The sequence below is a fragment of the Equus quagga genome, chromosome 1 (assembly GCF_021613505.1).
Source record: "Equus quagga isolate Etosha38 chromosome 1, UCLA_HA_Equagga_1.0, whole genome shotgun sequence".
Taxonomy (NCBI): domain Eukaryota; kingdom Metazoa; phylum Chordata; class Mammalia; order Perissodactyla; family Equidae; genus Equus; species Equus quagga.
Genome location: NC_060267.1, coordinates 184919015 through 184937064, shown reverse-complemented (window position 1 = coordinate 184937064; position 18050 = coordinate 184919015). Strand labels below are relative to the sequence as shown.

At 40.7% G+C, this 18050-nt stretch overlaps 1 protein-coding gene across 1 annotated transcript in view; it reads left to right on the top strand.

Moving 5' to 3' along the window:
• DHX36 (DEAH-box helicase 36) overlaps window positions 1-18050 on the top strand; it is a 50673-nt gene that overhangs the window by 552 nt on the left and 32071 nt on the right. The window contains exons 2-10 of the mRNA XM_046657924.1: window positions 1-141; window positions 5527-5651; window positions 6420-6651; window positions 10106-10144; window positions 11522-11692; window positions 12896-12975; window positions 13679-13753; window positions 13896-14062; window positions 15362-15443. Coding sequence (XP_046513880.1) covers window positions 1-141; window positions 5527-5651; window positions 6420-6651; window positions 10106-10144; window positions 11522-11692; window positions 12896-12975; window positions 13679-13753; window positions 13896-14062; window positions 15362-15443 — 1112 coding nt within the window. The remainder of the gene's footprint in view (window positions 142-5526; window positions 5652-6419; window positions 6652-10105; window positions 10145-11521; window positions 11693-12895; window positions 12976-13678; window positions 13754-13895; window positions 14063-15361; window positions 15444-18050) is intronic.

The window sequence follows — 18050 nt, the reverse complement described above, 5'->3', positions numbered from 1 at the left end:
GGTGGGAGCCGGGGCGCGGGCGGCGGCGGGGGCGGCCGGGGCGGGCGCGGCCGGCACCCCGGGCACCTGAAGGGCCGCGAGATCGGCCTGTGGTACGCACGGAAGCAGGGCCAGAAGAACCGGGACGCCGAGAGGCAGGAGGTGAGGCGGGCGGGGGCGCGGGCCGGGAAGGTTCGGGCGGGGCTCCGCCGGGTCGGCCGTCGCGCCCGCGGAACGCGTGGCCGCTCTGGGTGCCGGCGTGCGGGCCCGGGGAGGCGTGGCGTCCGAGCTGCCGGCGCCGGCGGGGAGGTGGTCCCGAAGGGCAACGGAGAACTCGCGGAGCGCGTTTCTGCTTCCCTTGCGGCCCGCCGTGCGGCGGTCACGATTGGGGCTCTCGGCGTCCGCCCCTCGCCAGGCTGTCTCCCGTTTGGTACACGTCGCTGCAGGCTCTCCGCTTGCGAGGCCAGAGTGCGTTTGTGTTTGATCCTTGTTTTTCTGTCCCGCAGAGGTCTGCTCTGCCTATTTTCTTTTTAGTCCTTCTTTTGCTGAGCAAGATTGGCTCCGAGCTCATGTCAGCTCTGGTCTGCCTCCGTTTTCAGTATGCGGCCGCTCACAGACGGCGGTGTGGGTCCGAGCCCCCCGCTGCCCCCCCTGGTCTGTCCGGCGGAGCCCCGCGCTCCGCTGCCCCCGCTGGCCCTGTCCGGCGCAGCCCCTCGCCTCTCTTGGTCCTGGCTCTCAGGGGCGGCGGCCGCGGGGTCCCGCGCGGCACGCTTAGCGCGTCCTCCGTGCTTTCCGGGCCCCGTGCCCGGCTCCGCGGGGGGGGCGCCCTCCGCGCCCCCTGAGACCTCCCGGGGCGGTGCTGACGCTGTGTTCCAGGGTTTGTTGTGCGCTCTCGCGCCCTCCTGTTCTGGAGCGCGCCTCTCCGTCTTCGCGCCCGAATAGGGCCGTTCTTCGGCGATCAGCTCCCCTGCCCTTTGCCGCCGTCAGCCAGAGTTTCCCCGGCTTTTCCTTTTCCGTGAACCCGTGTGAGCAGAGAGAGCGCGTGCTAGTGATGCGCTTCTTTCCGGCAGATGCTTAGCGCGGGCCAGTGTCTCAGGCGCCGTCCCAGGGAGATCCGGCCCCGCAGCCGGCCTCACGGGCAGCGCAGTGAGCACGGTGCGGACAGGGAGCTCAGGCAGGGCCGCACGCGGCCGTCCCGAGGGCGGCTGGCCCAGACTGGGGGCCGCTTCCCGCAGAAAGGATGTGTTCTAGTCTGCAGCCCAGCGCGCACGCGTGTGACCGAACACATGTTTCGTAAAATGATAATTACCTGTACTTGACTCTGGGTTTTTGTTGTTTGTATTTTTCTGCCTTCTCTTTTAGAAGGCTGGTCCAGATCTTTTACTGTAGTTTTATACACAGCCATTTGAAAAGCCCCGAGCTACAAGAATGAGCAGGGCCTTGACATTCGTGGGCTTTTCCCTAAAAACTGCAGGCCGTGCAGCATTTGAACTAGAAGGTTAAGTGCCTGGGTCTGTGTTCGCTTTGTGGAGAACGGTTGGAAGGGGCAGTCCTCGGCCGGGGGACGGTAAAGTAGCCCTTGCAGTGATTAAGCTGAGAAACCACGCTTGAGGTTGGACTTGGGCAGTGGAGACGGAGGGAAGTGGACAGGTTAGAGTGGCTTGATCTGAGGGAAGGGGAAAGCCGGTGGTGACGGTGAGCGCTTTCTTGACTATGGAACAGTTTTGGTGGAGGAAGGTGATGGACTCAGCTCAGTGTGAATCTGATGCCTGGAGAAGTCTGGGCTGCAGGTGAACATGTGGCAGCTTGTGGACCCATGGACAGGAGTTGGAGTGTGGAAGTGAGCAGTGAGAAGAGGAGTGGGGTGGGTGCAGCTCTCAGTTCTACAGCCACTGCTTCTCAAACCTCAGTGTGCATAGGAGTCACCTGGCGTCCTGGGAAAACGTAGCACTGGGCTGGGGCTAGAGATCCTACTTTCCCAGCAGGCTCTCAGAGGATGCCAGTGCCGTTGGTCTGCAGGGCACTCAGGCTGGACTGTGTAGAACAAGAGAATTTAAGGGATGGACTGAGGAAGAGAAGCTTACAAAAGATTGTAGGAAGGAGCAGCCAGAGAAGAGAAAAATAAGGAGATGAGTGTTGTTTTGGAATCTCAGAGTAGTGTTTAAGGGAGAAAAGAGCATATGAAAACGAGAAAGTAATCAGTGGTAAACCCTGCACAGACGTGGAACAAGGCAAGAGCTCAGGATGTCTTGGATTTAGCAGCAGGGTCGTCGGTGACCTGGATGAGACCTCTTTCTGTGGAGTGGTGGAGGGAAAACCAGATTGCAGTGGGGCGGCTGGTGAAGGAGACGTGAAGAACTGGAGCGCTTTCAAGCAGTTTTACTGTGGAGAGGAGGAGGGAAACAGGGCAGTGGCTGATAGGTGTGGGAGAATTCAAGGGAGGAATTTTGGGGGTCTTTTTGGTTGTTTTAAGTGTGAAGAGATTTGACTGTGTTTGTGTTCATGTACTGATACCACGTAAGGAGCCAGTGGAGAGGAAGAGGTGTCTGAGTAGACTACATCATGCTGCAGTAGTAAACAGTTTCAAAATCTTAATGGTTTATACCAGCTGCATTGGTTTTTCCACTCACATTGCTTGAGCACTGGAGTTGAGTCAAGAGTTCTTAACGAAAGGCTCACAGAGCCTCGGCCCATCGCAAGCGGAGCAAGTTTAGTGGCAACAAGGGAGCGAGTACAGGAAATTGCCCCTGATTCTTAGAGAACCCCATTCACATTTCTCTGTCCAGTAAGTCACATGGCCATGCTTAACTTAGGGGTGGGAAAATGCCCTTCTACCGCTTATCTGGAAGGAAGCAAACCAGAATGTTGGTCAGCAGCCTAATGACTAAAGTGGCAGAGCTTTAGGAAAAGAAGATAAATCTCAGTAGGAGGAGATAGCCCTGAAAAAGTGAAAGGTCTTGGGCTGCAGAGTTCAGGTGGAGAGGTTAACCTTAAGCAGGGAAATGGGCTCCTCTTCCGTTTTCACAGGAAGGAAGAGAGCAGAGGAGGGCTTCTGAGACAGCTGGGTTTAGGTTTGGTGGCAAGCAGTTAAGGACTTTTCCTTCGGTTTTTGTTTTCTTTGTGAAATGTTGAGGATGAACAGGAACGTAGTATCGGTGTCTAACAGAGAATGGAGAAAGTTTGAAATAGTTGCAGATAGTTAGAAGCTGATAAGATAGATATGGATAATTTGCTGGACATTGTTGAAGGTCTTCTTTGCCAGGAATTTAGAAGCAGAAAGAATATTTAAGGATGTCCAGAAAGGGGGAAAATAATCAAAAAGTCAAATACCGTGATAAAACGAAATAGTCATGAAAAATAAAGTATGTGTCTGAGGTTCTGCGGGCGGGGGTGGGGTGAAGAGGAGGGTGATGGAGCTGGGGGGTAGGAAGGAGACAGCCACAAGGAAAGGAGAGATCCAGCTTTGGAATTTCAGCTCTCCTGAGTTCTTCACTGCCTGCAGACTCTGGGGCCTCTTTCTGGGGAGAACCTCATTTAAAATAATTTATAAAAAATGTGAATTGTGTTTTATTAGAAAGTATAAATTATGTTTCATAGGCTGTTTCACTTTTCAATCATCCCGCATTTGGGGGGATATCTAAAACTCATGTAACAAGGAGAGGAGGAGAACCTTTGTTCTGCTAGTAGAGGGAAAAGCTTCAAAATGTAAACCTTTGGTTGGTTGAAGAAATGCTGTAGTGTGAATGCGTTTCAGTTGGAAATAAATCATTCTTCATGTAAAAATGACTTAGTCTTATCTTTATATTTTGAAAGTGAAAGAAAGAAAGAATGCTTTGAGCCCTTGAGATGGTTGGAAAGGATGCAAAAGTTAAGGAAACTTTGCTGGAGAATGACTTTATGTCCTGGGGGTTCCTTCCCAGAGGAGTCTTTAATCAAAGACTTATAGATTCTTAAATTTCTAACTGCCAAGAAAAAGCGTAGTAATCGATAACCATCTCGTGTAGGCACACGAGGCAGTAAATGTTAATATGTGCTGAAGACATTTCAGAATTTAAAGCATAGGGCACAAATGTTCTAATCATGATCCTCTGTGTTGGGGATCCCCAAGACCGCTCTCAGGTTCCGTAATTCACTAGCAGGAATCACAGAATTTGAAAAGGTGGTGTACTCAGAGTGATGGTCTTTTACAGTAAATTATTACAGATTACAATCAGCCAAGGTAAAAGGTGCACAGATAGGGTCCTGGAGAGACCAGCTGGAAGTTTCCAGTGCTAGTGGGGAGGACACACCCTGCCCTAGGGAGAAGAATACACCAGCCTAATATGTAAGCCATTTTAAAAAGATTTCTGAGCATACCGTTAAAAAACAAACAAAATTTCAGGCTTTAGTGCTTGTCAATAAGCAGGTTTTGCTGCAGCTGGTAATTTCTTGATGCTTTCCCAGCAGCCAGAGTTTTACTCTATCAACTTTTTAATTGTATGAGCATAATGATGCTTTTAGTAAACCCTTTAATAGGTTATTGGCAAAAGTCTTCTGGAATTCCCCAGAGATCTCATTGTATTCTTTTTGTGTGTTTATTTCTTTTAGAGAGAAAAGTGGTTTTGTCACAAAAGTCATACATGCTTGTTGTAAAAGATAGGTTCAGCCATTCATCTGATAGACGTTGCTGGGGCGTCTGCAGTGTGCCAGAAATATATCTGGAAGAAATACTACAAGAAATCTAGAATGTGAAGTGAATAACTTTTTAAAAAATTAATAATAAAATAAGATCTTTCTGTATATACTTTCTGCAACTGGCTTTTTTCATTTAATACCTTGGCCGTCTTTCCTGTCTGCATACTTGAAGAAAACTTTACGCACTCTTAACTCCTGGGTTTACTTATAATTCAACTAATTATAATTTGCAGTTGTAAAAGCGTTTAAAAGTTCTTGTATTTACTCTGTAGAATGTAACTCATATCTGTGGTGTGTTTTTTAAATTAATTTTCATTCTCCGAGGCAGCTGCAGCATTTGCCACATTGGACCCCTGTGAATGCTGATCAATTTTATTTGTTCCCTGTGATCTCAGCCTTCTTACTTCCCAGTATATTTGTCCTTTTAGTGTAAGAACTTTAAAATGCTCATTGCAACCAAAGTATTATTCCAGTTTTCAAGTTAGTTTTTTTAACAGAACATTTGTGTTTTTAATAACTTTAATTGTGAGTATCTTTGAAAACTTAAGATTGTGAAAAATTCATAATAATTAGTAAGTGAGAGAAGGAGGTAAAGGAAGCGAAGTTTTAGTAAGGGACATAAATATGCTTTCTTTTCCCATCATATTAGAGTTATTGTGTAAATACATAGTAGAAAAAGGTCTGGAAGGATGCATACAAAAATGTTAACCTTAATTAGGTCTAGGAAGTGAAATTGGGCTAGAGGACTTTAACGTTCTTTTATATATGTTTGTTAAACATATTTTTTTGCTTTTATTTTTCTTTTAGTTATCAAGTAATTTTGCACATGCTTTCTCATGTTCATAAGGATGTTTTTTCCTTTGCGCAAAATAGAGAGCTGTAGTACACATGGATGAACGTCGAGAAGAACAAATTGTGCAGCTACTGCATTCTGTCCAAGCTAAGAATGATAAGGATTCGGAAGCACAGATATCCTGGTTTGCTCCTGAAGATCATGGGTAAAACAAAAATGTTCTTTTAAAGGATGAGCCTAGAGTAACACTTCCGTCGTAGCATTGGTTGGGGGAACAAAGATAATAACAACAACATCTTTAGACTCTTCAATAAGTGAATTTTAACGTCAAAGTAATTTTTTTTGCTTAAGTAGATTGAGCATATTTGGTGACAGAAAAAAATTTAGATGGCATATTCATTCCTACAGAAAGCTAAATGGTTTGAATAGTCTATCTGGATATGAGATTTATTAAGTTATTATTTATTGTTCTTCCTATCCATGTCTTTGTATTTCCAAAATTCTGTGGGAGAAATCTGCAAGAAGTTACATTGCTACTGTTTAGGAATGGTAAAGAAGCTATATCATTTGGAGGAAAGATTAGTAGAGGTTTTTCTGGGACCGTGTAATGTAGCATTCCATTTATAGCTCAGAAAACGCGGCAGGAAGAAAATGAAGTTTTGGAATTAAAACAAGGCTCAGAAAATCAGAAAAAGAAAAACACTAAGTTATTGCAATGGAGGAATGTCTATTGTGTGGATTTTTATTTTTTTAACCATCACAAGGAATAACTTGTCTGGTAATACTTATTTACGGGGAGGAAAAATTTGAATTCATTATAAGAATCTAAGTATTTTTATAATTGCTCTACTAAGAGAAAAGAATAGAAGCTTTTGATTTGGGTGATTTTGAAACAAATAGCATATTGCATTGTTTCAGGCCTCCAGTGGCTCTTCATTTAACCATTTGTCATTTTTTTATTTTGTCAACATAGATATGGTACTGAAGCTCCTGCTAAGAACAAACCAAACTCAGAGAAGAAACGGGAGGACCAGGAAAAGAAATTGATAAATCAAGAAAAGCAGACATTTAGAATCAGGGACAGATACATTGACCGAGATTCTGAATATCTCTTCCAAGAAAATGAGCCAGATGCAACTTTAGACCAACAATTATTGGAAGATTTACAAAAGAAAAAAACTGACCGTCGCTATATTGAAATGCAGGTAACGGAAAGCAAGATGTGGAAAAAATTTTTGATTGTGATCTCTTCTCATACTTGGTAAAAATGTAATTTTGGTTAGAGGTAGTTGCATGATACAGATCAGTGAAATTCCTCAACAGGCCGTCCTCTGGGAATTTTTATTTCCCATATAGTAGAGAAGAGCAGTGGGATGGAATTACACATCACCTGCAGGGGCCTGTCTCATCTACAGCAGCTTATATGGTGAGAAGGAGAAATATTTGAGAAATGGTAGTACATATGACAGAAAATCACTCCTAACTTTTCTAGGCCAGTTTAGTGAGATGTCATAAGAGACCATAAATTAGCTTTGTAGAATTGTAAACTTTCTTCTGGACCATTTATTCCAACTCCTTTCTTTGACTTATGATGAAATTAAATCTCCCAAAAGTTATATGACGTGGTCTGTTTACCAGCATTTTCAAGACAGGACTGTAACAAGAACTGAAATTCTCAGTTTTTCTAGTATTTCTTTCCATGCTAGGCAAGATATTTTAAAATCACTTTCTGTTTAAACATAAAATTGTGTGCTTTGTGAATGCTCTAGAGATAGATGTAATAAAATGTTCACATGTATTTTTTAATTAAGAGTTTAAAATACTGAGGAAATTCTGAGGGCCATATCTTTAATATGCAAATACGTACCGCTGTTTTTGAGGGATGTGGAATATCACGTCTCCTGTTGTAGAAAAGAAAGGATCCGTTGACTGTCGCTGATGAAGGTTGGATGTCCTGATTACAGCAGATGAGCCGAGGTTGTCCAGGGGCCAAATTGTGTTGCTGTTTGATGCCTGTTGAGTGAAAATGTGATTTGAGGACAGGAGATTTCAAGATGGATTAATTCATAATGTTACGGTTGAGAGGAGAGCTGCTTTCATAGCCTGAGGAACAAGGAGGGTTAACCAGTGTTTCTCTGTTTGCCTTGTGTGGAGGACAGAACTCAAACATCATTGAAGATGAGTGATTGACCTAGTTCAGAGAAAGTTAGGAGAAGAAATGTGCAAAACACAGAAGTAGTTGGTGGTCTTCCTGTTGGCCAGACACAGCACTGCATCACTTAACCCTCCCAACCCTGTGAGAGAGTGTGTCTGTCACGGATGAGGAAAAGAAGCTTCGGTCTAGTGCCTTATCTGCGTTTGCACAGCTGGCAACAGAACCAGGTGTAAAATTCAAGAGCTCAGCCTTTAGTCCCCTGATAATGTGCCGCATTTTTCCTTTATGTTATACTTTGTTTAATAAACATTAACTTTCCACTTGTGAGATGTCTGTCACTTTGCTATGTTTTCTGAAGACTAATAAGATTTCCCTCTTTTCAGGTAGCTTATACTCATTATGTTATATCTCAGGGTACAGGCAGAGATTAGGAAGTAGGTTTGTCTACCTTGGAAAAGAATATTGGATTGTGACTCTCTTTAGCAGCATTTACATATATAGAAAGCAAATATGATTAATGCTAGTTTCAAATTTAATGGGATAGTTTGTATTTACTTAAGATGGTTCCATTTGATTGAGTGGGGTATTAATATTTTTAGAAATATTCAGATTTGGTTTTTAAATAATTTAAAAATTATAATAAAAAATTACTGGGGGCTGGCCCTGTGGCCTCGTGGTTAACTTTGGCATGCCCTGCTTTGGCAGCCCAGGTTTGGTTCCCAGTGCAGACCTTATACCACTTGTCAGCAGCCATGCTGTGGGTCGACCCACATACAAGGTACAGGAAGACTGGCACAGATGTTAGCTCAGAACGAATCTTCCTCAATCAAAAAGAGGAAGATTGGCAAATGATGTTAGCTCAGGGTGAATTTTCCTCAGCAGAAGAAAAAAATTACTAAGAAAAGTGTGGTGACTTATTATTTCAAAGCGCTAGAATTCATTTAAGTCCCATGTTGACTCTCATCTTTGTGGTACTGGTAAGAATTACCTGACCGTAGCAAGTGTGGCTGTACGTAGCCAGAGTTACTGACACTGCACTGCTTATTTGAAAGTTACTGAGAGAGTAGATCTTGAACGTTCTCCTTGCAAGAAAAAAAAATTGTAACACGTGTGGTGATGGATATTAACCAGACTTCTTGTGGTGATCATTTCACAATATATACAGGTATGGAATCATTATTTTCTACCCCTGAAACTGATATGATGTTACATGTCAATTCTACCTCAATAAAAACTAGTAGTGGGAGACTTGGACACAGTCTCCATTTTAACACATCAAGTGGGCAAAAAGTAAACAAGGACGGTGTTTCAAGAAAGTAAAAGACAAAAACAAGCATGGCAGTGACATACTGGATTAGCTAGGACAGTTGTGGTCTTCTGCGTTTTTTTCCTTTTAAGTAAAGGGGGTTTGCGAAAGCAGTGGTTTGTTTTTTTATACCACTGACAACTTTTTCATGTTGTGTGATGTACCTGGTTCAGTATAAACAATAGCACTGCTTCTTAGCGTATGTCATTTTTATGTAGTGTGATACGGGGTTTCATAAAAGCATTCAAAATTAGAGAGAAATTATCACATAAATAAAATACACAGGAAAGAATTAATCACTCTCTCTTTACTATTTCCATTGTAATTCACCAGAAATTGTTGAGTAGCTTGTGTGTATCAGAAACTGCTCCCAGCTTTTTTTTCGCTGGGAAAGATTTGTGCTGAGCTAACATCTGTTGCCAATCTTCCTCTCTTCTTTTTCCCTTCCCAAAGCCCCAGTACATAGCTGTATATGTCCTTCTTGTACGTGAGCCACTACCACAGCATGGCTGCTGACAGACCAGTGGTGTGGTTCCAAACCAGGGCTGCTGGAGCAGAGCGCACCGAACTTTAACTGCTTTACATACAGGTTTTTCATTCAGATCTTGTGGCAACTCTGTGAGATAAAACCTTTGAGGGATTCACGCTCCAAGTTTGACTTAATTAAGTTTGCAGTTATTTAATGGCAGTACCAGATTTTCTGACTCTAGATAATTACTTGCTTTTTCTTACATACTCAAAGGCAAGTTCCCAGAAGTAATCTTTGAATTTGCACTAGTGCCTAATGCATGAGTATGGTAGACCAATGGGTGGGAAAAAGAATGTGGTGGAGAAATCAAATCTAAGGTGAATATATAGAATAGAGATAGAAAAAAAAATGGTAGAAGTAAGTTAGGGATTGTAAGAATGCTGTTAGATAATAGGCAGATTTCATTTGACTGCCACTAAGTCTAGCAGAGTGTCTCCGTTCTATTGGATGTAGTAGAATTGTTTTTTAATGTTTCAAAAATAAAAGAGATTGCTAAGTTTATTCTTTTTTACAAAAATTTTTTTTAAGTCTTGATACTTCATATAAGCAGAGAGGTAATAAAAATCCTTTAAGGGTCCAGTGTATTTGTCTATGATATATTCTGATTACTGGAATTAAATTTGATTACATTTCTTTTGTGAAATTAAAAGCTTTTTTTTTTAATTTCAGCATTTCAGGGAAAAGCTGCCTTCGTATGGAATGCAAAAGGTAAAATGAATATACACTAATTTGATTTGCAAGATACTTAAACTTTTTTTAAAAAAGGTTCTATATCAAGAGGAAATATAAATTAAGGAATCTTCTCCTAAAGGGTATTATTGGAAGTTCATTTTATTCTTTTGGATTGCTGAAGGACAAAAAGAAAAAATAGTCATGAAACAATTATCCTGAAGTTTTCTAATGTATGTCCATAGTTGAAATCTTTAGAGTTTAAAAAGCAGAATTTTCACATATATGTTACCTTGGGTAAACCCTTGTTCTTAATTTGAGATCAAACATTTTAATTAAAATTGAAGCACTGCTGAATATATAGTGCTTAATTAATTTATTATGCTTCATCACACACAGTTACCTTATATAGAATGACATAGCCCCCCTTGTCTGTCCTCTCAACCTGACTTTATTGTGATTTTTCTTTGCTTTTCATAGCACTTACTACCATCTGACATCTGTGTGTCTTCCCCTCCTAGGCCCATGTAAGTTCTTGAGGACAGAGTCTGTCTTGTTCACTGTATTTCTTGACTCTACAGACCCCCGTAAATACTTACTGAGTGAACGAGTCATATTCTGCTTCTCAGTATTTACCAGCTATAATTTCCGTGTTCAAACTTGGAACTTCTTCTGTTATATAAGAAGAGTTAGAATAGATGGGAAATTTTTAAAAGGTGGGTTTTCAAGTTAAATTGTTTTGTAGATAAAAATAACTCATAACAGCCCTTTGAAAGTAGTAAGATGTTTTGGTAAGATGAAGTGAATATTAATATTAAAAATATTAGTGTTTATCTAAAATTTTTGAGAAAGACAATCTTTCCCAAATATGCGATTTTCCAGATACCCAAAGTTTACCCATTTGATTTAGGTATTTTAAAACTTGTCTTTATTTTAATTGTTTAAAAGGAAATAATCTTGAAATAAATGATTCTCTTCTTTGTTCTCTAAAACAGTCTGTAAAAGCTTGTCCTGCAGACAAAGCCTTATTTCTGAGTTAGGGTACAAATCCTTAGTGTCCTCAGTAGGTGTTTAGGTATCAGGAGATTAGCCTGGTATTCAATAGCTTCACGTGTCAACATTCTTTTTAATTAGGTAATTCCTATGCATGGGCCTTATGAGCTGTCGCTTCTTGTTTTGTCAGTGTCTTTTTCTTTAACAATGCCTTGGCTCTGTTCTGTTTGTAATTTGGTGCGTTTTATCTCTTGAACACTGGTAGATTCACATATCCAAACTGCCAGCATTGCATATAACAAAATTTAGAAACCGTTAATATGTTTGTTAAAAACAAGTACCTTCTCTTTGGTAGAATTTTGATTATCTTTTCAAACTTAGTCAACAAGTGATGTCCTTCACTTATTTTTCCTTTTGAAATAGGAATTGGTAAATATGATCGATAACCATCAGGTAACAGTAATAAGTGGTGAAACTGGTTGTGGAAAAACCACTCAAGTTACTCAGTTCATTTTGGATAACTACATTGAAAGAGGAAAAGGATCTGCATGCAGAATAGTTTGTACACAGCCAAGAAGAATTAGTGCCATTTCAGTAAGTAATCTCCCACTTTTTAAAATTCCCCACTTTATTTTTCATTCTCCTTTAGGTAGTCTTGCTTGGACTTACTGATTTTTAAGATTTGGAGTTACTCTTAATTAGGTTTAGGATATATTGCTATCAAGGCAAGTATTTGGTTGACAAATATTTGGTATTAGAGACCAAAAGATTGATTTCTGTCTTACTGATAATAGATGTTTATTTGTTGAAGATAAATTATAAATCTAGGCAAATTTCAATATAAAACTGGAAGAATGAAAAACTGGTAAATCTTTATAGAATTGATTGTGAGTTTCAAATAATCTCCATCATTAGGTGCTTTAAATTTACAGAATGAAAAATAACCACTTGTCATAATGCAATTATGTAGCTGTACCTAAGTAAGTTAAAAATCTGATCTTATCATTTTCACTAGTATGCAGCAGTTACCGTATACATTGACAGTAGGAAGAAATGCTAACTAGTTATTTTTTGTTTTTTTTCCGCAAGATCTGTTGGTATTTGAATGGGCTGTTTAATGAGTAGAAAAAGTAAAATAATGGTCTAAGTCAGTATATATGGTATATACTAATTGGAAAATTTTACTTCTAAGTATTCTTAAAATTTAATCATGTCATTTTCTGTTTCTAACCTCATAAATCACTGTTCTGTCACAACATGACTGTTGGTTATTGTAGTTACACAAAACAGTTTTGGATTATAATAACATTTCGTCTGTCCAGAACTGCTCTTTGGCAGCCATAACTTTCAGGACACAACCAAGAACTGGGTGTTAAGAACACCAATCTCTACCAAAAAGAAAAGTGAGGAAAAAAGTATCAACATGTAGTTACCCTCAGATTACGCAGAAGTTTTCTAAGTTTAGATCATGATTTCCAACTCTTTTAGAAAAGACCAAAAAAAAGGTAGACATTAATGAAAGGATGCTATACCAAGGCACTTTGAAAACATGAGAGGGCATTTGGTCTTGGAGGGCATTATAAGAGAAAATGAAAAATAAATATAAGAAGTAAGCAGTCTGCAGCTCTTAAGGGACACACAGTTTTAGATACCTCAGATTTTAATACTCTTTTTTTAACTCATGTGAACATCTGATGAATAATTTTTCAACAATCTCAGATTTTCATGGATGTTCAGGATATTTGTCCTAAATGAAATGAAGTTTTCTCTGTAACTGTATATTATTTTTAATTAAAGGTCGCAGAGCGAGTAGCTGCAGAAAGGGCAGAGTCTTGTGGCAACGGTAATAGTACCGGATACCAAATTCGTCTCCAGAGGTAAAGAATGATCACTTCTTGTTTACAGGTAGATTTTAGTAAAACTTTAAAACTGGAAATTCAAAAGAAAGATTTTCCCCATTTTTATGCTAATAATTAATGTTAATGTTTAAACTAGCTGCAGCATAAAAGGATTGCAGCCCACAAACTCATTTTTTTAACCCAAATTCAGATTTAGATTGCCTTTTTAAAATGTGCTTTTACATTATAGAATGATTAAAAAAGAACCTTTTTCCTGGACATTCATTAGGAGAACTTGCTGTCCTTTACCTTTGGTCCCGCCACCCAGCCCCTGACTGACTCGATTGATTTTGGTGCCTGTAACCCCCATCCCACTCCACTGTATTTCTTTTGTCTTCCTGGAGCTTCAGATTCCACTTACTTTTTTAGATGAACTGACTTTATAGTCAATGAACAGAAGTTTAAGCCCCTAAGTATTCAGTCATTTTCCAAATGTTAATGGTTGTGCCTTTAAAAATAAGTCATTAACATTGTATTATGACAATAAAAATAATGTATAATGAACTTGAATGTAATGTTTCTCATTACCCTATTGTGGTAGGCATTCTTATAACTGAAAAAGTAAGTAGCTCTCATTAAAATTGAAAGCATTTTTTAAACTGAAGAATTTCTTTTAGACTTTTATGGTAGTACTTACTAATTTATTAGTAGAGAGTTGTTAATTTGTGTCTTTTGTTCACAGTCGGTTGCCAAGGAAACAGGGTTCTATCTTATACTGTACAACAGGAATCATCCTTCAGTGGCTCCAGTCAGACCCGTGAGTATGTTTCAATTCAGGACGTTTAGTTAAATGTTATCAAAAGATGTATGTATTGAATTGGATTTTACTAATTGTTAAGGTAAAATGATTCAGTTTTTAAATTTTGTGCTGAGTTATGTACTTTACACTTCTGCTATAGGCATCTGTCCAGTGTTAGTCATATTGTGCTTGATGAAATCCATGAGAGAAATCTACAGTCAGACGTTTTAATGACTGTTGTTAAAGGTCTTCTCAATTTTCGACCTGACCTCAAAGTAATACTGATGAGTGCAACATTGAATGCTGAGAAATTTTCAGAATATTTTGGTGAGTAAAATTTATGATTGTAACTTTATAAAGTTATCTCAAAGCCACTGATTTTAGGGTTAATTTTTTAAAAAACTAATACAGTGCCAGGTTCAAAGTAGTCATATGTTTAGCAGTGTGTTTTATTTTAATGTTCTCCTACCTTCCAGTGTCACAGATTAGAGAATTGGGCCTCTTTTTAAATGGTGGCATCATCTCTATTCTCATAGTGAAGACATGTAGTTGTTTGGTTCTACCATCAGATAATTAAGGTGGCATCAATGAAGTCAAACCTCAGATCTGGATAATTTTATAAACGTTTTCCTCTGATTCCCCTGTGGCTTTTTGTGTGCTATCGCAGGTTAGGGTGGCCATTTGCCAATAACAATAATACTGGCAATCACTTAGGGGACACCTTCAGTGTGCCAGGTAGTATATTTGCCACTTTGTCTTCATCAGTCGTCATAATACCTTGTGAGGTAGGTGCCGTTATTCCCGTTTTACTGTTGAGAACGCAGCCTCTGAGCAGTTAAGTAGCTTGCCCAAGGTTTCATAGTTAACCAGAGAGTTGAGAGGACGTGAAACTAAATTTGACTAGCTGCAAAGGACATTCTCCTAAAATTACCCCTCACTTTCTCTCCTGCTTGTAACTGTAGGGGCAGGAGGGGAGGGGTGGGAGCTACAGTGGAGCGCAGCAGAGTCCGTCTTCTTAGATTCAGCCCAGTTGGCCCTCGCAGCCTTGTGAGATTAGTTGGGTATATTATGTTGCTTTTTCTGAACGAGATATCCGGAGCTAACGCTGAGTAACTTGCTCAACCATGTGTAAGTCAGAGGCAGAGCTGTGATGCCAGCTCAAGTGTGTCGCCTCATGCACTGCTGGCCTCTGTGTATAGTGTGTACTGCTTGCTTTGCTTGTTCCGACTACTGCTTTTCTTTCTCTAATTCTCGGTGCCGCAGGACTGATGCTGCTTATGTAGATTTCAGTAAAACTTAGTTCTAATGGCACCATCTTGGCTAATGATGAGAAAATAGACTTCTAACTAACGGGTTTTGAGTCCAACTCAAAATGCTCTATTCTTTGCCTTAAATTACTTTGTAGAACTGTGAGATGTGTATAGAGTGTGGTAGCAGTAAAATGGTCTTGAGTGAAGACTAGGCTGCTGCTTTTTATTAATCTGGATGTGGAAAAACAGGTGGAATGGTAAAAATTACAGGACCATTTTCTGCAGATAAGAAAAGTAATAAAAGTCATTGTCCTGTTTACTTCTTTATATTGTTCTAATGTTCGAGTACAGATTTATGTTTTGTCTGCCATATTAGGTAACTGTCCAATGATACACATACCTGGTTTTACTTTTCCTGTTGTGGAGTATCTTTTGGAAGATATAATTGAAAAAATAAGGTAAGTAACTGTTAGGGAAATGAAAGACATCAAAAATTACTAATATGTCACCTTTCTCCTGTCAAACCTTAGTCTCAGAAACTCACTGTTAACTGTTTCCTTCTAAAACATTATTTTTCCTTGTTTCAGGGATTCCCAAACTTGCTTGCACGTTAAAATCACCCAGAGCCTTTTAAAATCCAGATGTCGCATTCATCTCTGTCCCTTAATTACGTTACAGCGTCTGGGGTGGTAGCCAGGCATCAGTATTTTTTCAAGATCCCTGGGCAGCAGAGTTTGGGAACCTCTGTCTTTAGTGCTTGAGCCTCTCTTCTGGTTCTCCCACCTGGCTTTTGTTCTCCTCTGCTGGCTTCCATTGCCCACCCTTTCAATATGATTTTCCACTGGGGCTCTCACTGAGCCTTTTCTCAGTCTTTACTGTTTCACTGTGTCGTCCTATTTCCATGACCATAGTTCTCTGTTTCATGGCTGGCAGAACAATAGCTTTAGAACTGAAGCTCTGGAACCCTGAACTTCTTATGTATCTCTGTGCTCAGCAGCATTCCAGTACCACGGATACTTTGGACTTCACATTTTTCAAACCAAAGTCGTTATCTTACATTTGATCCCCACCATGCTTCCACCAAAAAGTTACAGCAAAACAAAACAATATGTCTTGCCCAGTGTGTCTTAGAATGGTTACTGATGTTGTCCTCCTCCTGTTGTCTAGGCTGTAAATCAGAAGAGCTAGTGTTTGTCAAGCAGTTAGTACCAGGATAGGTTCACTGCTTTACATGCTCAGTAACCAAATGTCTACGTCATTCTGTACTTCCCCCCATTGCAAGCCCTGAGAGCTTTCTCCTTGAGCATGCCTTCCCATTTTTATTTCTTCTCCTTAAGGTCTTATTCTCTCTCCTGGGCTAATGTAATAGTTCCTCTTTTGGCACCGTGTCTTACTGTCACACTGCTGCCATAGATTTTCCTTAAAAAACCTGCTCATGTAAGCTTTCTACCCCCTGAGATTTCTCTTCAAAAACTTGTTTGAGAACCTTTAATGTTTTGTCATGGCCTATAGCAGAGCACCTCAGCAGATGTGCCCAGTTCTTTTTTTTTTTTTTGAGGAAGATTAGCCCTGAGCTAACTACTGCCAATCCTCCTCTTTTTGCCGAGGAAGACTGGCCCTGAGCTAACATCCATGCCCATCTTCCTCTACGTTATATGTGGGACTCCTGCCACAGCATGGCTTTTGCCAAGTGGTGCCATGTCCACACCTGGGATCCGAACTGGCGAACCCCAGGCTGCTGAGAAGTGGACCATGTGAACTTAACCGCTGCACCACTGGGCTGGCCCCTGTGCCCAGTTCTTGATCCCCTCAACACTGGCCATTAGGTATTGGCAACCCTCACCAAAGGGCTACACAGAATAACATTTGTGTTCCTTGATGAGGATTGGGCTGGGACCAGGTTCCAATTCCTCAGCTGGTCATCATGAGGCTCCTTACAGTCCGGCCTCGTCCTCTTTTTAGCCTCATCCATCCATGGCCTGCCCATGCTAAAGGCACCATTCTCTACATGCCAGCCCATGCCTTTCGTTCATGACTTTATGCTTTGTTCCATGCTGTTTCCTCCTTTTAGACTTACACTTACCACTTCTCCATCTTTTCATCTGTAAACTATTGATCATGTAAGAACAAATCCCAGCGTCATTGTTTGTTACGCCTTCTCTGATATCTCTCACAGAGTGAGTTGCTTTCTCATCTGGACTCCAGTGGCACTGTTATCGTGTCTTACAACACTTACCTCATTGCCATGTAACGTCTCTCTCTATATTTGCCTCTTGCACCAGACTTTGTGTTTTCTGAGGTCAAGGATTTCGTGGGTTCATCTTTGTGGCTACTGCATAGCATAGTGCCTGGCCTCTAGTAAACATCTGAATAAATGTGTGGACAGATGTAGAAACCCTTGAGGTGACATTTGTCAGGACTCCACAGCTTACCTGTTAAAGAACAAAGCAGGAAGTGACTGGGAAAGCAAGAACAGAGACCCTACAGCGTATTTTACACAGAAAAAGTCAGCTCACTTTTGAGGGGACATTTATTTAACAAATATTTATTAAACTTTATGGCTTGCACTGTATATGCTGTGGTGTGAGCATAAAACAAGGAAAGACTTTGCACACACCCTCAGAAATGATGTCTAAATAGGGAGCCGTAGAAGGTATGACTGACCTGTTCGGGGCAAGTAGAGTGTATTGGGAATGAGATAATATAGCAGAAATAGGTTGAGCGAGTCAGGAAAGCCATGAAGTCAGGGTAGGAAAGAGGGACGTGTGTGTGTCAGAGAGGGTGGAACATACTAAAAGTGAGAGAGATGGTATGTGGGTCTTCCATGCTCTGGTTTTATCATCAGTGCCCATAAATTTGTGTGCTCTCCCTCCTCAATTCCACTTTCTACCATGTGTCCCACCTCCTACCATAGCACATTTACCAGTGTTTTCTAAGAGAATAATAGGCAACAGCTTGGCAGTAATGAAAACAAAGTTTCAGAGGTCAGTAATCTAAAATCATGTAAAGATGAATTGCTCTCTTAAGCTTTCTAGAAGGCAGGGAATGTATGAAGAACTGTAGCT